A 20,598-nucleotide genomic window follows, 5' to 3' on the forward strand; every position below is an offset into this window, starting at 1 on the left:
AAATTTGTAATTTGTACCCTCATGGTCATAAAATGACTGCAGAAATTTTAGGTATCACATCCAGAATGATATCCAGAAGAGAACATCTCTTTATAGAAAGTGTCCAGAAAACTTTTCTTTGTCTCTACCTATACTTCATGCATACATACATACACCCAAACCAATCACTGGGAAGGGAATGGTACCATGATGATTTGTGTATTCATTTAATAAGAAAATGATGTGTTTTCTCTATTTGCATCATAGGGACTGGGAATACAATAGTGATTTTCAAACTTCAGAAATGTTGCCTGTTCTCATGGAACATACAATTTGCTAAGGAGGACTATTTGTCTATTTTCTAAATAAATAAGTTACTTGTATAATATGTTGTTGTACAAGGCTAAGTACTAGGACGAAGAAGGAAAGGGGGCTATAAAGTATTGTGGGTAGGTTAGAATTTGAGATTGGGTGGTTAAAAAAGTTCTCCCCAAGTTGACTTTTGAATAAAGACCTGAAGAAAGTGATAGGGTAGTCCATACAGATACAGAGTGAAGAATGGTCCAGGCAAAAGGAAAAGTGCAAAAGTCCCGAGAACAGCAAGGAGACCACGGTGGTTGGAGGGAGTAGTAGGAAATGGGGGAGGGGAGGACAGAACATGTTGATCATTACAGATAAGTCATTCTCAGCCAGGAACAACTCTGACATTTATAAAAATTGGTAATGGTTGATTTTGGCCATCATAACTGGGTGGGGTGGGACTGCTGGGGAGGCGAGATAGATGTTAAATCTCCTGCAATGCTGAATATCCTACGGGAGGTAGACCACCTCCTCCCCTTCTCGATAAAGGATCATCTGGCTCAAATGTCAATATGGCAAAGGTTAAAAAACACCATTTTAAGTCATAGTAAGGATTGGCTTTTATTGAATGACTCAAAATGACATAAAGTGTTTTCAATAGAAGAATGATCTGATTTAAGCTCCTAAAGAGATCATTCAGCTGTTTTCTATGAATAGACTGAAGGCCTGGAAGGGTAGAAAATAAGACAGCATTTAGGTTATTGGACCGGGATGGTAGCAGTAAGGATGGGGAAGACGGATGGATTCTAGATATATTGTGAAGGTTTGAAGGCTAATAGATTTTACCAACTACTCTATACTAAATGTTTGTGTGCCTCCAACATTTCTGTCTTGAAACCTAAACCCCAATGTCATAGTCTGAGGAGATGGGACCTTCGGAGTTGATTATTAGATAATAACATTTCCAGCCTTCAGAAGTGTGAAAAATAAATCTCTGTTGTTTATGAGCCACCTAGTCTATGGTATTTTGTTACAGTGGCCTGAATAAAGACACAAATGTACTCCATATATAGGTATGAAGACCGGAGCCATGTATGACCCCCTAGAGTAATCTGTTGTAGCTGGTGCTGGAGCTGCATCTTCCCAAAGAAATTAACCTGGGGAAGTGGGTAGAAACCTGAACAAATTTGGAATGGGAGAAAGAATGTCCATATGGATGTTTGGCTAGGCAGCCAATAGCATCTGTCACATATGCATTTTACGGAAATAAGAATGGACATTGTTGGATTAGTGAATCACCACCTTAAATGATGCAATTATTCTACACATAGACTACTGAACTTCTTTAAAAATTTCAGTATTTATTTGTTTAAAGATTTTATTTATTTATTTGAGAGAGAGAATGAGTGAGCAAGCGAGAGAGAGAGAGAGAGAGAGAGAGAGCGCATGCGTACGCAGATGAGCCAGGGGAGGGGGCAGAAGGAGAAGAGGCTCCCTGCTGTGCAGGGATATTTTTCCCCACTCCAGGATTTCATCCTGAGGATCATGATCTGAACAGAAGGCAGCCGCCTAATCTACAGAGCCACCGGAGTGCCCCTAAAAAGGCTTTTATATCCACAGCACCAAGTGCTTTAAAATGTTTTCTCATGCCATCTTTCATTTAGCGACAGATGTAGGAAGTCCTAAAACCCATTCCATCAAACTCATTAAAGGACTTTGATTTTCCTTTCAGTTTGCATTCCAAGTATTTACTGTCTTCCTGCATAGGATGTTGATATATTTAATTATTGCTTTTGGAACATTTGTTTTGTCTACCTGAAAATATTAGAAGCTCACTATGAGTCTTTATTACGTGTTAGAAAAATACTTAATAATTTCTCTCACGTATCATCGTAATGTTTTAACTAATAACCTGCTGAAGAGCCTCCCTTTGACCAAATTCTACTTAGGCTTCCCAGAACTCTTTTTCACCAAGGGATGGCTATTGACGTCCATGTCCTCTCCACATTGTCAAGTTTCTGTAAGAATCCTGTTAAGTCAGTTTAGCCCAAATCCCGACTAACCAGAGCCCTCTGTATCTAATGGAGCTCCTCATCCTTCGCCATCCCCCAGGTGAATTCTGATCACCTGGCCCTGACTTCAGCAAGATTTCTGTTAACTCAGTTTAGCCAGAATACTCCCTATATCTCTGACATTTCTTCTTAATAATTTTCCATCCACGGGCTCCCACCCCTTGGCTATAAAGTCTACTTTTCTTTGCTGTCTTTGGCACTGAATGCAGATTTCTCCCACTGCAACAGTTTGGAATAAAGTTTTCTTTACCATTTTAATGAGTTTTGTTATAAATTTTTTCTCTAACACACCTTATAACCTAAGAAACTGCGGTTATTTCCAGTTGACAGACAAACAAATGGAAGTTTTGTGAAATAATTACGTTTAGTCAAGATTATCCAACCAGTCAATAGGTCTCGCGCCACTATGTGTCTGAGAACTGGAACTAGGAGGTCTCAGGTCTCCGGGCTCACACCGGGCTTCTTGCCCCGGGAGGGCCTGACTAGTGTGACTAGTTGCGGGTAAGTGCTCAGTAAAGACTCGCCCGCTGATTTGGAAACTTTGGGGACAGGGAGAGTGCAGGAGGCCATAAACTCCTCCTACACAAATGCACGGAAGTGGTCTGGTGGCTCCTCGTCCAGACTCTGGAGGGCCAGGGTGTGTGTGCGGCAATCACACAGCCCCATTTCCCGACTGAGACCCCACTCGCTCTTCCCCTGCGCGTCTCGGGCGCGCGGGCCAGGCCGCCGGGCGGTCCCGCGGAAGCTTCGCGGGCCTTAGGCCTGCGTCTCCGGCCGGAGCCTGACGACGCCGGGCTCGCCGCGCGCAGGCGGCGCGGGTGCGGGGACATCCGCCTGGGCCCTTCCGAGGGCCGGCTCGGGCGGGGCCCGCCTCCCCGCGGGATTGGAGGCCCGCGGCCCCGCCCGGCCCCCAAAGCCCGCGGGAGACGCCTGGCGCGGCCTGACGGCAGGGGAAGCCCGGGGCCGGTCCTGGGCGTCGGGCCGAGCGGCCCTTCTGCGCCCCGCTCTCCGCCTGCCCCGCCGCGCCGCGGGAGGAGCTGCCGTCGGAGTGAGCGCCGGAGCCTCCCCGCCGAGGCAGGCCCGGCTTACGCGGTTGGTCGCGCACTTTTTCCTAACTCGGAGCGAGAAGCGGCGCCCCCTCCAACCCGCGTTCGCCCCGAGCGCCGGCGGGAGGTTTTAGGCGCGGGAGGGGGTTGGGTTCCGCGTTCCGCCGGTGCAGGGAGAGCCGGGGGCGGGAAGGGGGTGCAGACGCCGCCGGCGGGCTTCGCGGCGGTTCGGGCCGGAGCCGCCGAGACGAGTGTCGGGGGCCGGCGGGTGGTGGGCCGCACTGTGCCCCCGGCCGGTGCCACGACCCGCCCGAGCCCGGGCCTGGCACGTGTTCAGGCCTCTGGACACCGGTTTGTCCCGGGCAACTCGTGTGGAGCGATTAGCATCGTAGCCCTGGGAGGAACCCCCAAGCAGAGGGGCTCCCTGCTGGGGCCGGCCTTGGGAGGGGGCCGCCGCTTGCTCCTGGGAACCCCGCCCAGGATGTGCAGTTTCAGCTCTCCAGTTCTGATGCCACGACTTCCCTCCGAAACTGTGTTTATGCCCTGCTGCAGAGTTGTTCTTTGAAGACTTTGGGTTTTAAGTTCGCAGATGCGTTTTGGACACCAGTACGTATAAAGTATTGGCCAAGGGGAACCACCAGAAAACGACTTGAGGCGTAGTTCACCGAGTAAATTCCCTGCTTCCCTTGTGGCTGTGTTAGGAGGGCAGGAGACTGTGGTTACAGGTTTCTGCTGTGTTCCTTTGCTCGTTTGCTCTGAGACACTGATGCTAACTAAGTAAAAGAAAGCAGGACATTGGATTAAAGTCAGTGAAAGAGGGAAGCCTTATTAAAAGGAACAGAAACTTTATCATTCAGAAAATGGAAAAGATTATACAGCGAGAACTTTACATTAACTTCAAAGCACTCACCAGTTGAATTTTTTTTTTTTTTTAATACTTAGAGGATTGTAATTACCTTCACATGTAGATCAGTTTCAGGAAGATATGCTGCGTGTGTGTGTGTTTCCCTATGAAATTCTCTCTTCCAACTAAAAGTCTTTCATTGTGAAATCCACAAACCTTGTACACATGTAATTGATTAATCTCTAAAGCGGGGCAGTTTTCAGTTTGGTGAGGGTGGGGAAGAAACAAGGTATAGAGAAAGAGAAAGACAGGATCTAAAGAAACAGAGACTAGTGTGCTAACCCTGAAACTGCCCCGTGGCCTTGTGCTCTGAGAAGTTATGTATCCATGAAAATTCTGGGCTTACTTAACAAATATTTCCTGAGTACCTGCTCTTTGTCCGTGATGTGGCTCGCTGGCTTGGTGATACTGTTGCCCTTGTCCATGTTTTCCTAATCCAAAACTGTATTCTCTCCAAGTGACCAAAGACCTCATCTTTGATGCTTAACATTCTCAATGAAAGGAGTATTTGCATGTATATGAAATTTATTTTCTCTTTGTCATTGGGAGTTGTAAACTCATCTCTTAGGATGTATTCTGCACTGTTAGTGGGTATTATAGACTCCCCTAAATGAATTTTGGACATGTTAAGTGAAGTTCACAAGATTTGTTTGTTTTTTAATATCAATCTTTCTTGGATTTCAGCGTTGTAACGTATGTGAGATTCCGATTTGAATATAGTATGTGGGCTTTTTCAAGTCCAGCTGAACTCATAACCCTAGTTTGTAGGAACCTGGGAAAGTGCCCTGTGGAATGCATTTTGAGAAATGTATTTTAGTTGGACTTTTTGTTGTTTTTATTTTTAATTACTTATCTCAGCCTTTCTGCCAACAGAAGTGATGCCACCAAGAAGAAATGAGAAATATCGACTTCCTGTTCCACTTCCAGAAGGCAAGGTTCTGGATGATATGGAAGGAAAACAATGGATGCTGGGCAAAATGATTGGCTCTGGAGGATTTGGATTGATATATTTAGGTAAAATATAAGTTACCAGATATTCTTGTATATGTGACTGCAACTGTGATCATTTAGTATTTTGACAATTGAAACTTTGAATTATAATAGAATTCATAAATGTATTTTATTAAGTAAATGAGGATCATTAAAGTTTACCAGAATGTCTGGTTTAAGCCATGATTGACCCCACTTCTTGCTGTGCATGACTTCTGGAAGTCCTTCCAGAACCTAGTTAAACAAAGTCCACCAGACAAATGCTAGTGTTGTTTTTTGAGTGTGTCTTTTCCTGGAAACATTGCTTTTTATAGCTCAGAAACCACACTTTATAAATCCAGACACTCTGTGAATCTTTATCATTAATATTTAAGTATTAGAGGGTTGTGGTCATTTCTTAACTAGGCTTCACTAGAGAATTGAGTCTTAATACCTCAAGGCATCTGTTGTATGGAAGGAAAGAACTTCTCTCCTGTGCATCTAGATGGTACTAGTTATTTGCTATCCTTCATAAATGAGAAAATAGACACAAAAACAAAAAATTATTTTTGTGTTCTTTGGTATAGGTAAGGAATTCTAGTTGAATATATTTTTACACTACATTTAAAAAGGTTTAAATTACACTGAATTTAAAAGGATCGTTCAGGGCTACCTTACAACTGTAGTTTAATGATCAGAACACTCCATTACATGACTGGATTTAATGAATAAAATAAGATAAATATTAGTGATTAAAAAAAATTACCCTCAGGGATAAATTCTCCTAAATGGATTAACTCATTACATCTGTTCTTATAGGAGTTTAAGAAGCTGGTAAAAGACCTCCACTGGGGGAATCTTGGATTCCTCCCTCATTAAACATTTCAGACAGTAGGGAAGGAAAGACTTTCCCTCTACTCTTCCTACGTTCGAGAGCTGGATTTATAAAATTAACTGACAGCAGGAAAAAAGATACACGAAATTTCTAATTTTTGATGTTATATGCATGGGGATATCACAGAGAAAAAAAAGTGAATACCCCCAAAAGCAGTGAGATATGAGAACTTCTATACTGTCTTAAAAGGGGAAAGGGACAGGGGATGGAGGTCACTTAAAGGACCGCAGATGATCTTTAGGAAAGATGAATGGGCCTTCAAGAGAATAGGTGGGGCATGTGATAGTTTGTGACAAAGCTTGTCTGGGAGTGGTGTTAATTTCTAATCTCTTTTGATAAGAGTAGCTTTATCTGGTTGATGAAACTTCCCTGGAGGGAACTTAGAACAATTGAATCTTTTTTGGAGGATCTGTCTTCACGTAAATACAGGGGTTCAGAGATAGCCTGAAGAGAGATAGTACTTCTTCCTCCTTGCACCCTGAGCCCCAAATAGTCCTTATGCAGAAGAGGCCTAGTTTAGAATGGCGCATTTCACCACAGTTCACCAGCATGTTCCATGGATCATGATGGAGAAAGCTCCTTTTTTGATATAATTGTCATTTTCTAAAAAAGATTTTATTTATTTACCTGAGAGAGAGAGAGAGAGAGAGAAAGAGCAAGAGCGAAAGAGCAGAACAGGGTAGAGGGTCAGAGGGAGAAGCTGACTCCTTGATGAGCAGGGAACTCTGGGACTCCAGGTTTCCCGGGACTCCAGGATCGTGACCGGAGCTGAAGGCAGTTGCTTAACCAACTGAGCCACCTAGGTGACCCGTAATTGTCATTTTGAACAAATGAATGAAATTCAGTAAAAAGAGAACTTATTAATCATCTCAGGGTCTAATCAAGTTGGGAAGATGAGACCAACACACACAAAATTGTATGGCTTAGAGAAAAGTTACCTCCTCAAACGAGTCTGAACTTCCTCGAAAATTGCTGTGATTCTGAGTAGTAGGTTGAGAGTGCCATAAGCAGCACTGTTCTGGAGAAAGGTTATGCAAGCCACTTATGTAATTTAAAATTTTCTAAGAGAAACATTAAAAAAAAAGATGAAACTTATTTCAATTATTTATATTATTTAATCCAATATATCTAAAATATTATTCCAATATGTTATCAATATTTTAAAAAAGAAATTATTTTAGTTACAGTCTTTAAAATCCAGGATTTACCCAGTCACATTTCAAGAGCACAATGGCTCCATAGAGCCAGTGGCTACCATGTTAGATGGTACAGGTAAAGACCATAAAAGTATATGTGGAGTTCACAGAGAGTAGATTCCCCATAGAGTAAGTGTAGACTGAGACTTTGAATTAGAGAGTTCTCTTGTATAGCAAAGAGCTAAGATCTCTGGTATACTGTCTTGACTCAAAGTAGAGATAGGAAGTTGAATAAATTTTTGTTGTCACTGAGCTATATATAGCCTTGGAGCTCAAGGCTTATCAGTTATACTTTTAGATTTCTAATTGAATTATTTGTGTGATTTCTAAGAAATACAGAAAAGCATAGATTGTAATGCTTTTATTCCTTTTCTTTTTTAAAAAATGGAAATACATAAAATGTTAATATGTATTTAAATTTAAATGGTATTTTAAAAATTAAGTATAGGCCTATACACATATTCGTACATTCACTAGTTGTGTGGTTCCTGTTGTGAAAAAGAAATGTGCTCATGGGGCACCTGGGTGGCTCAGTGGGTTAAGCCTCTGCCTTGGGCTCAGGTCATGATCCCAGGGTCCTGGGATAGAGCCCTATGTTAGGCTCTCTGCTCTGCAGCGAGCCTGCTTCCTCCTCTCTCTGCCTGCCTCTCTGCCTACTTGTGATCTCTCTCTGTCAAATAAATAAAGTCTTTAAAAAAGAAAAAAAAAGAAATGTGCTCAGGCATGTGATCTATTTGTCCCTATTTAAATATAAAAAAGTCTTTGCTGCTTTTATTCTAAGTATATGTCATGTATCATTTACTTATTTTTTCTTACTACCAAAATAATATTTGTTTTACAACAATGTTGATTTTAAAATTTATTTATTTATTTTAGAGAGGGGAGAGAGAGAGAGCATGAACCAGAGGGGAAGAGAGAGAGAGAGAGAGAGAATCTTAAGCAGACTCCATGCTGAGCATGGAGCTCAACACTGGACTAGATCTCATGACCCGGAGATAATGACCGGAGCCAAATCTCAGAGTCCTATGTTTAACTGACTGTGCCACCCAGGTGCCTCTGTTTTAAAAACAATTTTTAAGACTCCATATATTAGACTGGACCCTCTACTACCTGAATGTTAGAACCTGGATCCTGGGAATGCGAGCAAGCGCACAACACTGGGGAAAGATTTGAAGAAATGTTTAGCTATTTTGAGGTAGAGGCTCCATACTTCAGAATATATAATAAAACTGCGTGTTCCAGATTATTGTCAGCGTCATCTAGAGTGGCACTTGTGAATCATAGGAGCAGGTCTTTAATGAGATACCATCAGCAATCAGTTCATTCAACTTAGTTTTTACTGATTATTTTCAAAGCCATCTAAGCAAATGCATATGAAATTGTGTCATATTTTTGCACTTTACCAGGTTTCTCATCATTTCCTGTACATAAGTGAAGAAATTTAGGTTTTCCTTAACAACACCTTTGTGTGCAGCTACCTCCTTTCCATTTGTTCTTTGTAGATAGACTGTTTAGGTAGACACTTCCTCAGGGTTTGTTGCCTGAGGCTGGGAAGAAACTCGCCACCTTATCTAACTCATTGTGCATGTTCAGCTGTCTTCTAGCTTTGAGATCAGGAGTCATCAGCTGAGAGTCAAGGGGAAGGGATGGGAATTTTGCTATTTGCTCTTGACTTGGACAAATGTGCCTATAGCATTAATAGAAATAGTTATAAGAGGGAAAAGAAAGGTCTGAATACAGGAACAAAGCCAAGGTTCTTTCTTTGTATATGAAAAGAATCAGGGGAGGAAGCTGGTTCAGGGAATGGAAAAATTGCTGTCATTTTAGTATCAATTAAGTGAAAAAGTTTCTAAACTTCCAGGGAAGGAGAGGGAACGGAGTCTGAATTCTTCTTTACTGCAAGGTGTGACACAGAAGCAAGCAAAAAAAAAAAAAAGGGAGAATTGTATAAATGAGGACATGGGTTTTGATGTTAGGCAAATCTGGATTGAATTCTGACGTAAGACTGAAGAAACTGAGTGACTTCCATCTAGTCACAAGACTTTGTTTCTATTCTTTATCACTGAGATAGTAATAATTGTGAGGATTAAATGAAGTAATATTTTTAAAGAACTTGGAGCTTAGTAAGCCCTTAAGTATAATTTATTTTTTTATTTAGAAAATTCTATCCTCATGGATTACCTGAATCCCAGGTTCAGTGTCTGGTGCCACAGGGGATTAGGAGGTGACAAGGACACCCACTGGACGGATTTTCCATTTATCCTCCCACAGATTGTGATAGATTTAGCTACCGAAGTCATAAACTAAGAACATCGAGAATGCCATTGGAAGACTATGACATTTTACTTACTGACCTAAATATTTTTACCCTTAAAATTTATAACAGTAGCCATGGTGACATAGTAAAAAGTTCTCATTTAAGTTGTATCTCATGTACTTCAGATAGGGAAGATACTGGGTTTCAGAAATTAGTCAAAACAAATCCAGAAAAACAAAGTTATATGTAATAAACTTAGGCTGAATTCCTTTGAAGGCTTATATGAGTAAAAACAAAAATGATTTATCTGCAGAAGTTTTAGTTTTTTAACATGGTGCATAGCGATGACCAGTTAGCATCTTTGGAATGTCAGGCACAGAATAGATGTTCAGTAGTTATTTGCCTGAGAGATTGAGACTGAGGTTGGGATATTCAGCCTACACTAGCCAGCCTTCTTTATTCCCTTCCATAATGACAGATGTCACCCCTTAATTCCAGCCTGTAATTTTACAGAGGTACTATTGGTTTCAAGAAAAGCCCAGACAATTATTATATCATCTGATAGAATCTATATATGTTTTTTTTGCCATAAATCAATAGCATTATTTTTTATAAAGAATACACATTATTATAACTAAAATTAAACTCTGGTGAGGCCTTAAGATCAAATCACTTATCCATGGATAAATGTATATATATTATCTAGGTGATAGTCATACATTTCTTGGGTCATGTTTTCAGCTTAGCTCTATTTTACTTTAGAAACCTAGAAGAAAAGCTTTTTTTGTTGTTGTATGTTTTTTTTTTTTTTTTTTTTTTTTTTTTTTTTGAGGGGAGTGAAGAACCAGAGTAGCCTGAGTAGGATTTTTAGAAGTTATCAAAGTTTAACTCACTTTTTGGTAAGAAAACAGGCTTCTATTTTTTAAGAAATAGAAAAGATAATTTATGCATGTGTAGTTTTTACTTACTTTACTTTTTTGTCTGTGGTAATGGATTCATTGTGAAGATACATAGAATAATGTTCAGAAGAGTCCAGTGAGGGCTGCCTGGGTGGCTCAGTGGGTTAAGCCTCTGCCTTCAGCTCGGGTCATGATCTCAAGGTCCTGGGTTCCAGTCTCACATCGGGCTCTCTGCTGGTCAGGGAGCCTGCTTCCTCCTCCCTCTCTCTCTCTGCTTGCCTCTCTGCCTACTTGTGGTCTCTCTCTGTCAAATAAATAAAAATCTTAAAAAAAAAAAAAAAGAAGAAGAGCCCAATGATAATGCAACAGAGTGGAGTTACTGGAATGCTTAGTGCTTTATTATACGTCGCTATATTAAGTGTTATTTTGGCAGTGTCTTATGGAGAAGGCTTTGGGATAAGCAGTTAGTCTTCTCTGACGCAATGCAATGTTATGGTGGCACTAGGATTGTAACTAGAAAATTTTGCCAACAATACTGTGGGGGGTGAAAAGAAGGAGGAAATAAACAGGAACACTGGAAACATGGTGTAGAAACATAGTATATATGGTAAAGTAGTTATCAGAGGAAGGTGTGGAGAGAGATACAAGAGGAGAGAATCTCTGGGATTTTACGAATTCAATATATTTGTTAGACCTTTATACAAGAAATAAGAGTCTGTAGGAGACATTTTAGTTTTGTATTTGCTATCCATAGGCTATCAATTTTGAATTTTTAGAGAAAGAGGAGTGTTTATGTGCCAATCAGTCAGGAAATCTAAATATTTACAGAGGTTTGGGTTCTTGGTGTGAAAAGAGAAAGTTCTTCTAAGGCTTAGCTTTTGCTTTTTCATTTTGATAAGTGTCTGATCTTCTTTTTATCATATATTATGGTCCTTCATTTTCAGCATTTTTACTGTCAAACTCTTGTGCCTTCAGGGAAGGTTTACAAACTGCTGCATTCTTCATTGATTTATATATTATGTTTCTTCTACTGCACCTGTTACTATCTTGTAACTGTTTATAGTGGTCAAGGTTTTAAAATTTGAAACCTATTGCTATAGGGAAATTTCTTCTTCATGAAATGAGCTCACCTCTATTGCCACACAATAAAAGAATCCTCTGCTTTTGAGAGCTTCTGGCTTCCTTATGAAATATGGATAGATTTTGCTTCTGAAGTGTTTTGGTTTTTTTTTTTTTTTCCTTTCGACATGGAAGAAGAGGGATAAATAGTAGATACAGTCTTTCTTTTAAGACACAGGGATATCCATGTTTATAAAATACAGGAGAGGAAAATTAAACTCTGAAGTTCTAAGCATGAGAATCCACTAGAGAACAGTTATGGGATGATGGAAATTTGTCCACCATTCACACTTAACGATACAGAAGTCTTTATGGATTTTAGTACTTCTTAGGTTCTTGGTTTTGCAGTTAATCCTTCTTCAGAATGTTTGTCCCTTATAACTCCCATGCATGGACCAAATATACTCTACAATATTCTACACAAAGAAGTGTTTTAGGAGAAAAGACAGAAAATCCGGCAATTATTTCAAGACAGTTGTTGAAGGTTTCCTCTGTTTCTTTGAAAAGGATGGACTTCAGTCCGTTAGACTTTGCTGTAATGTCTCCAATCAAGTAATCCTTGAGGAAAATGCCTCTGTAGAAAGACATCCATTGAAGGCCAGAAACATCTACAGATGCAATGTGATCCCAAGCAATGAAGCATGTGGCCCTTCATTGGCATTATCTGATAACAGGAGGATCTTCTGGCAGAAGAGCTGACTTTTGCTGCGTTCTGCATGCTGCCCCTCCAAACCCATCTTTGATTGGCACCTATGCCCTATTGAAACTGGCATCACACCTTCTAAATGGGCACAGTGCCAGGCTAGCAGATGGGTATGGGCAAAAGCATGCCAGAAACCCAGTATGTGCATCAAGTTTAAGTATTAGGGGCCCAAACTCTCATCCAGGGATATAAAAACTGCAGTCTGTTGAGAGCTTTTTGTGCTTAAGGTTAAAGGACATGCCATTTCTACTCCAGCTTAGAGGTTGATTAATTTTGAAAGTCAAACAGGAGCTCCCGTGGCTGTGTCAGCCACAATTCTATCTTTGGTGAATGAGAATGACTACTTCATGTAGGGAAGCGAAAGTATTGTAATGAAGTTTCCAATGAGAGTTTCTCTCCTGCAAGTGCCTCCAGCACTTAAGCAGCATGCATTCAGTGGAGATGAATATTTCTATTCTCCAGCAGAGCCAGGTGCAATCAAAGCCAGATCTTCAACCTGCTGCAGTAAAGAACCCTAAATTTAGAAAGGGCAGGCAAAGTTTGGAAGAACTCCTTGGTGGCAGCTCTCACCGTGAGTTGATGAAGCTTCACGCAAGTGTTTAAAGGAGATGAAGGAAAAAGTCCAAACAAAAAACCTTTGGAATACTTGGACCTGAAACCAAGAGATCTTCAGCAAACCCAAGGAAAAAGTTGAGTCCTTTATCCTCAATGCAGAAATTCTCCTGAATTTTATATCAATAAAAACTTAGTTTACCAAAATGTTAGAATCAACTTAATGCATAAGTAACAAAGTTTTCTATTCTAACATTTATTTCATTGCATGTCTATCATGTATATAAACTTCACTTCTTGAATAATGGATTTTGCATAAAATTGAGTTCTAAATATCATATTCCTTATGATCGTCTCACACCAACTACAGAACTGGGCAAAAAAAAGTGGGGGGGCCATCATTCCTTGTGATCACTTTAATCCTATCCCCTAAATGCTCTTAAATTTACAGGAATGCCTCTAAGGCCAGCTGTGGCCAAGAGAAGCTTTTCCTAATCGCCTTATCGCCATTGCTTTTTCTTTTTCACTGTGTAAACTTTATCTATGGAACAGATTCCATGAGACCGTTGTGAATACTTCAACGTATTCAAAACATATAACTGCCACAAATTAAACTACTAAAACTAAAGCTGGTGCGTTGTAACTGCCAAGGAAAGCTGGCACGTCCCTCTGTCAGACTGCGGGAGAGTGTGCCATACAGTCCTCAGAAAACACAATTCATCCAGAAGCACTCTTGTCACTTGCTCTGATATTAAAACAGAGAAAGTGACATTAATTAAAGAAGTGACACGAGCCAACAAAGGCAATGAAATTCTAAGCTTTGGCTCATGTGCAGACCTTATTCCAAGTTACTCCGCTTAGGTATTGTGGCCGTTTCTGGAGGAGCATGGCTACTTTCCCCCTTCCTCCTCACATCTCCCGGTTCGGAAACATCATTTGCAAGCAACTAAAATTTTATACCCAAGGTTGGACTAGCCAATCGGTGCACTGGTAGTTATTGCAGGGCTTCCCAAAATAGGAGCGTGATGGCATGTGCTGCATTTACTGCACTGGTAACTGCACAAGGAGAACAACAACTAGAGGCAGAGGAGAGCTGGTCTAACAAAAAGGCAAGCCACAGCTAAACGGAGCGGGGTACCTACTTTTGGTAGGCTGGGAGCTGGGGAGTCTGGTGCTCGGATGTCTGTGAAAACAAATGGTGGCTGGTGGCCCTTAGGAAAATGCTAACATGCGGAAGAGGCAAGCACAGCCTTCCTCTCTTTGTTTCCCTGATGTGTTCTTTCACAGTGCCTAACTTGTGGTTTCATAGGACTCTTTTCATAGGTTTCATAGTACTCTTCATGTACTCTTGTATTTGCCAACCCCCCCATTCTAGATTGTAAATTCCTTCAGGCCTTCTCTCTGAGTGCCAAAGTGAGGCCTTGCATCCAATAGTTTTTCAAAGATGATTGGTCAGATTAACTCTAGAAGTCTGTTTTGGGGGGAAAAAATTGGCCCACAAACTGGTTATTGGAGATGATATTTTGTATATTGTATAGACTATAACATGCAGGTTGTGTGTAAGGCCTGGACTTTTAGATCTGGAGACACTATTTTGTATATTTTGGCGGGGAGAGAAGTATCTGTTCGTTTTCTTTATAAGTATATTTTTAAAATATAAGGAGCCAGGTGCTTAATCCATAGATTATAGGATTTATTAGAAGAAGTCTACTTTGCTAATGCATAGTGTCAGGAGTTAAAAAATGGACCTTGTATTGAAGACGGTTTTGTATCTAGAACAAAACAATTCTGAGTAGCACTTAATTGAATTCATCCAGAAGCTCCTAATAGCAGATCTAACAGCAAGTATAAACTTTCATGGAGGAAATGGATGGATGTTGTTTGTTGTTAAATGGATTGATTTGTAGGCATGTAACATGCATAAGAAATCTGCTTTTCAAAGAATGTAAACACAACTTTAACAGAAAATAAATTATTGGAATTTCTTTTAATTCAAATGAATGAAAGGTTTGATTAAGAGTTTTGTACATAGTCAGAAGCTTTTGTTACTGTTTCTGGGTGTAGGCATTTTATATTTGAGATCAGGAATTTTCTGTCTGTGTAATTAGTCATGAGGTTTAATGTACATTTTTCATATCAGGCAGACAATGGCTTCAAAGAGACAGCAATGCTGCAAAGGAGCAAGAAAAGAAGGCCAAAGTTGACACACACAGAGGCAAAACAGTGTAAGAAAAATCAACACGTTTTGCAAAATCAATCATTGAAAATGTGTCAGTGTTCAGGAGACTGTCTTTAATTTGCAATCCAAGTGAAAAAGAGTATTTAAATATGAGAGGCAGTATTATTGAGCCCAGCATGCTTGCTACCACTTGTTTGACTAGCTCAGAATAGAACACTGAGAGGCAAGGGCTCAAAGTTAAATGAACATTTATACATTTTAAAATCAAATGAAAGATTCAGAGTATATTCATGAATTAAATTTTTTTTTCAGAACCCTAAATTTAATCAGCTGGAATTACTTTTAAAGTGTCATTCTATTTAACTTTTGGGAATGATGAATTTGCCTTCTAATAGGGATGCTGTATTTTATCATGAAGATGAAACAAACTGTCTTTTGTTAATTATTCCCCAGAGACACTGGCCATTTTTCTCATCTATGCTTAATGTGGAGTTAAAGCAGCTTTCCCCAAATTTATTTCAAGCAAGAGCATTTGGAAGCTACAACATGTATGAAAGAGGTTCATGGAGAGCATAGCTTCCATTGTAGGTGTTCTGAGTGCCACCTAATGACATTCTTAGAGGTAATGTTACCAAAGCCTCACTCGGCAGAGAACATAGAAAAGAAGAAAGAAAGAAAGAGGAAATCTGCAGCAAAGAGTAGCAGATGAGTCCTAATGTGTCTGTGGCATCCGATATCTGCCATGGATAGTTCTTGAAATCCTTATTAGGCAATCATTGTCAACATCAACTACTACTGAGATATCTCACGTAGTGTGTGCCAAGCTCTGTGTTAAATGCTTTACATGCATTATTTAATTTAATTCTCCCAATAAACTAATCAGGAAGATAGGGAGGCTTAGGGGGAGGTTGAGTAATTTACTTGCATGCCACAGTTTTAATAATTGTCTCCATCTGCATTTGAACTCAGGTCTCTTTGCTCTACTGATTGATGTCCTTTGTCAAAGAACACTTTGAATTTATTGCTAGCCAGAGAAAATAGTTGCAAACGACATGCTTTTGACATACTTATTTCTAAAATAACCGTGAAATATCTAATTGATAGTATTGGCAGCTAATTTAAGAAATCTGTTAGTGGTGATGCTGATAATGGTGTCATTTTCATTCAGATTGACAACTTGAGGTGTAGAGCGTCAGTGATATGTTTTTAATATTAAGTTCACAAAATCTGTGGAAGAACATCTGATATTTATAGTAAATCTAATCCTAAGAACTGGAAAAATACATTAAAAATGTCCTATACTTAGGTCAAACAATATTTTTGGGGAAAAAAAAGTGAGGATAGTCAACCAGTAGTGCATACAAATTAGTTAGAAAGATTTGGTGGATTTTTTGCTTTTTGAAAAATGAGTAATTTTATGCATTTATTTCGAGTCTAATAAGCAGCAGGAAAATCAAAAGAAGACTCTTTAAATCCCTGTGATACAATTTTAAATAGCACCATGTAAAAATAGATATTTTAACAAATTATTCATGACCATGTCTCTTCATTGGAATAATAAAGATATGGTATTGAGAAAACTATGTCTTTTAAGAGTAAAAGAAAACAAAAAAATAATATTTAGATAAGTGGAATCTTGATAAAGAATATGTTTTCATATAGAATTTGTTCAGATACCAAAATATGTAATTTATAATAGTTTTTAGAAAATCATTTAATTCCTTCAAGATATTATTATATGATAGTGATTTATTACAAATCTATAAATGACTTTATTAAAAATCGTAACATTTCATGCAGTGTCTTATCTTTAGGTATTTTTGGTGGAAAAAGGTATTTAAAAAGTATTGCAATGCTGGTTTTTATGCTAGGATCCCCTTTTCTTTGGAGTATATACATAGCAAGGGAAAGAATAAACAAAATATAATACTACATTAGAATATTTGTTTTTGAGCACTTATGGTGATAGGGGTTATTAATTTCAGTTTTTTTAAAATGTGAAGAAAAGCCATTTATCCTGATCTTGTTTCTATTAAAAGATCACGTGCTCCAATGCTAGCATAGATCTCCAGTGTCAAATGTACTAACAGTTGAGAATGAATATTAGTTATGTAAACCTTTCATCTTACAATGTGTTAGGAAGACAGTAAAGGAGAAGTGGTAAGACCCATTTAAAAAATCCCTACATGATACATTTCAAGAAAAAAAACAAAAGAAAGTTGTATATCTAATGAGCAAATTTTGCCATGTGATGAAAAGCGGAAGAAAAAAATTATGTAGACTCTATAATATCAGAATTTCTATTCCAGCAGAAAACTTCTGAACAAGTATAACTGTTCAGAAATTTAGTGTAACATAAATTGAATGCATTATGGAATATTTTTAAAAATAGAGGTTTTTACTGGGAAAAGGACATTTAAGTTCTTTCTGACCCTGGAATTCTGTGAGAGCCTAAAAGGCTGTGAAAGATACTGAGACATGGATAGAGGCTTTATAGAAAGAATTGACTTAACTGAGCAGAAATTAGTTGTACTATTAATGAACAAGCAAAGCAAATCTGTATTAGACAAAAATGACCTAAAGAGATCCTCAAGAAGAAAAAATAATAACACTATTATCTATGTAATATATCTTTGGATGATAAGTATCACATGAAAAGGTAAAGACCTGCAAGATAGAGACCATAATTAAAGAAAAGATTTCCCTTATTTGAAACCTAATTTCAGCATGAATATTGGAAAATGTTTCAAAGGGACATCTGGGAGGCTCAGTCATTTAAGCCACTGCCTTTGGCTCAGGTTATGATTCCAGAGTCCTGGGATCGAGTCCCGCATTGGGCTCCTTGTTCTGCGGGGAGCCTGCTTCTCTCTCCACCTTTGCCTGCTTGTGTGCTGGTGCACGGGCGTGCTCTCTGACAAATAAATAAAATCTTTAAAAAAAAAAAAAGTGTTTCAAAAAGTGAGGGTGGTATTTTACATAGTTCTTACATAGTAGGTTTTTAAGCTAAATACAAATTTTACAATATGATTTTAGGAAAGGAAGACAAGAACTATGTTAGCCCTTAATTCATAGGCTGAAAATACAAAGACTTTATAATAACTAAGAGAAATGTGGCTATTATTCCAGTATACTATCTGGCCAAATTAAATGTCTCTTAAGAGATAAGAGGGAGCATTTGAAATCTGAGAAAATCTGAAATCATTTTATAACAGGTTAGCATGAAGGTAAACTACACCTGAGAGTACATAATTGAAAGAGACTTATAAGAAGTAAATGAATGAAAATATTAGATTTGATGATACAAAGTACAACCAGTTTAGTAAAAATCGTTAAAAACATAGAATTTTATAATGTAACCCACATTTCTAAAGTAGCTTAATAAACCACGGTTAGGAATTGTGGAGTTAAAAGTCAAAGTTAAATTGCATCTCAATCCTTCAAGCTCAAAATGTATTTACTTAGCAATAATGAAAATATCTCAATTAGAGTATATCAGTGTTGGGTATTTGAGAAATAGGTAAATGTATTGAAAAAAAAATCTACCGTAAAATATGAAGTATGTACCACTACCAGTAAGGAACTGGCAAAGGAGCACAAAGTAGAGTTACGGAGCATTGGATTGTAATACAGTTGCCAGTTACTATATTAGATAAAAAATACTCTGAAATCCTTTACAGAGTATCATTGCCAGAAATACATTATCAGTTGTCAAAAGAGAAGTACTTTTTTTTTTTTTTTAAAGAATTTACTTATTTATTTGACAGAGTGAGTGAGCAAGCGGGCACGGGGAGGGGTAGAGGAAGAGGGAGAGGGAGAGAGAGATTCTCCAGCAGATTCCATGCCAAGCGTAGAGCCTGATGTGAGGCTGGATTTCACGACCATGAGACTCCATGAGATCATGACCTGAGCTGAAATCAAGTCAGGAGCTTAACCAACTAAGCCACCAAGGTAACCCACTCCAAAAGAGAAGTAAACAATGAAATATACCTTAAAAGATCAAAGTTTTTCATGCACATGTAAATAAAGAGTAAAATAAGCAGGTTTTTTGTTTGTTTTACATTCAATAGTAAAACCACTAAAAGAGCTAAACAGGGACATTATAGAATGGCAGAAGTTGGGGCTCCTGGGTGGCTCAGTTGTTAAGCATCTGCCTTCGGCTCAGGTTATGATCCCAGGGCCTTGGGATGGAGCCCTGCACTCGGCTCCCTGCTCAGCAGGAAGCCTGCTTCTCCCTCTCCCACTCCCTCTGCTTGTATTCCCTCTCTTGCTTCATCTCTCTCTGTCAAATAAGTAAACTAAAAAAAAAAAAAAAAGGGCAGATTTAATAAAGCCAAGTGAAAATGTAATGATAGAATTTAATATGACCAGAATTCCACTGTTTATGCTCAAACAAAAGAGAGAAAAGAAAATCTAGCAGACATTCATTTAGTAAGAAATTATTGCAAGTGTAGTTATGACTAATGGTGTTCTAAACAAACTCAGGAGATGACAAGTCAGTTACCAGTGGGTCTTCACAGTTATCTGTAATGAAGCCCCGCCCACAGATGAGATGGGTAAGGGCTCTGGTCCCTCCACCCATGTTTCAACCTGAGCATTTCTGCTTTGATCTGTGTGTCAAATTTTTGAGGAACATTCTATCACTAAAAGAGTTTGAAAATAACTGTGCTATATAATATTTAATAAGCTATACTGTTGAATATGCAGTTAATAATTTATATTTGAAGAAAATTTAATAACCTTATAGAGAATAAGCTTTTTTTTTTTTTTAACCGACTATACAGGAACTCATTTAGAAAATTAAGTGTGTAGTGATAAGTAAGAATTTTAAAATTTTTTTTTTTTTTTTTTTTTTTTTTAAAGATTTTATTTATTTATTTGACAGAGAGAGATCACAAGTAGGCAGAGAGGCAGGCAGAGAGAGAGAGAGAGGAGGAAGCAGGCTCCCTGCTGAGCAGAGAGCCCGATGCGGGACTCGATCCCAGGACCCTGAGATCATGACCCGAGCCGAAGGCAGCGGCTTAACCCACTGAGCCACCCAGGCGCCCCAAGAATTTTAAAATTTTTATATGTCATAGTCTTGGGATTCACTGCTGAAAATAAATACTAAGGATCAACTTGTTTGTTCTGTTTTGTTCTTCTCACTCGTATTGTCTCCAGTTTCTATATATTCAAATTGTGTTTATTTGAAGTCTCACCTTCCACTTGAAGCCTGCTGTTGTTATCCCTTTTGTATTTTCTGCCAGTGTTGTACACTATATATTTGTTTTCAAAATCATCTTTTGCCTCTTTTTGTCATTAAGCATATTCTACTTCATGTTATGATTATACATTGTGTCTCTGTTAATATTTTAAAATTGATATAGAGAAAAATTGAAAAAAATTTCACCTGTGTACATCTCTATGGATTTTACCATTCCACAACAGGGTAGAGAACAGGTTCATATCCCAGGGTGTACCCTTTCCTTTCCTTAGCTCTAACCAGTGGCAACCAATGATCTTTTCTCTGTCACTAAAATTTTGTCTTTTGA

At 38.8% G+C, this 20,598-nt stretch overlaps 1 protein-coding gene across 4 annotated transcripts in view; it reads left to right on the forward strand.

Moving 5' to 3' along the window:
* Window positions 1-3,021: 3,021 nt before the first annotated feature.
* VRK2 (VRK serine/threonine kinase 2) overlaps window positions 3,022-20,598 on the forward strand; it is a 120,280-nt gene continuing 102,703 nt past the window's right edge. Inside the window, exons 1-2 of one of the 4 annotated variants that reach the window (XM_045077866.1) lie at window positions 3,022-3,443; window positions 5,175-5,315. In XM_045077866.1, coding sequence (XP_044933801.1) covers window positions 5,180-5,315 — 136 coding nt within the window. In that variant the 5' untranslated portion in view covers window positions 3,022-3,443; window positions 5,175-5,179. Of the gene's footprint in view, window positions 3,444-3,875; window positions 4,004-5,174; window positions 5,316-20,598 lie in introns of those variants that run through there. The other 3 variants (XM_045077863.1, XM_045077865.1, XM_045077864.1) reach the window with 3 other exon arrangements.

This window comes from Mustela putorius, unplaced genomic scaffold (assembly GCF_011764305.1).
Source record: "Mustela putorius furo isolate JIRA1106 unplaced genomic scaffold, ASM1176430v1.1 tig00000224_pilon_pilon_pilon, whole genome shotgun sequence".
Lineage (NCBI taxonomy): Eukaryota > Metazoa > Chordata > Mammalia > Carnivora > Mustelidae > Mustela > Mustela putorius.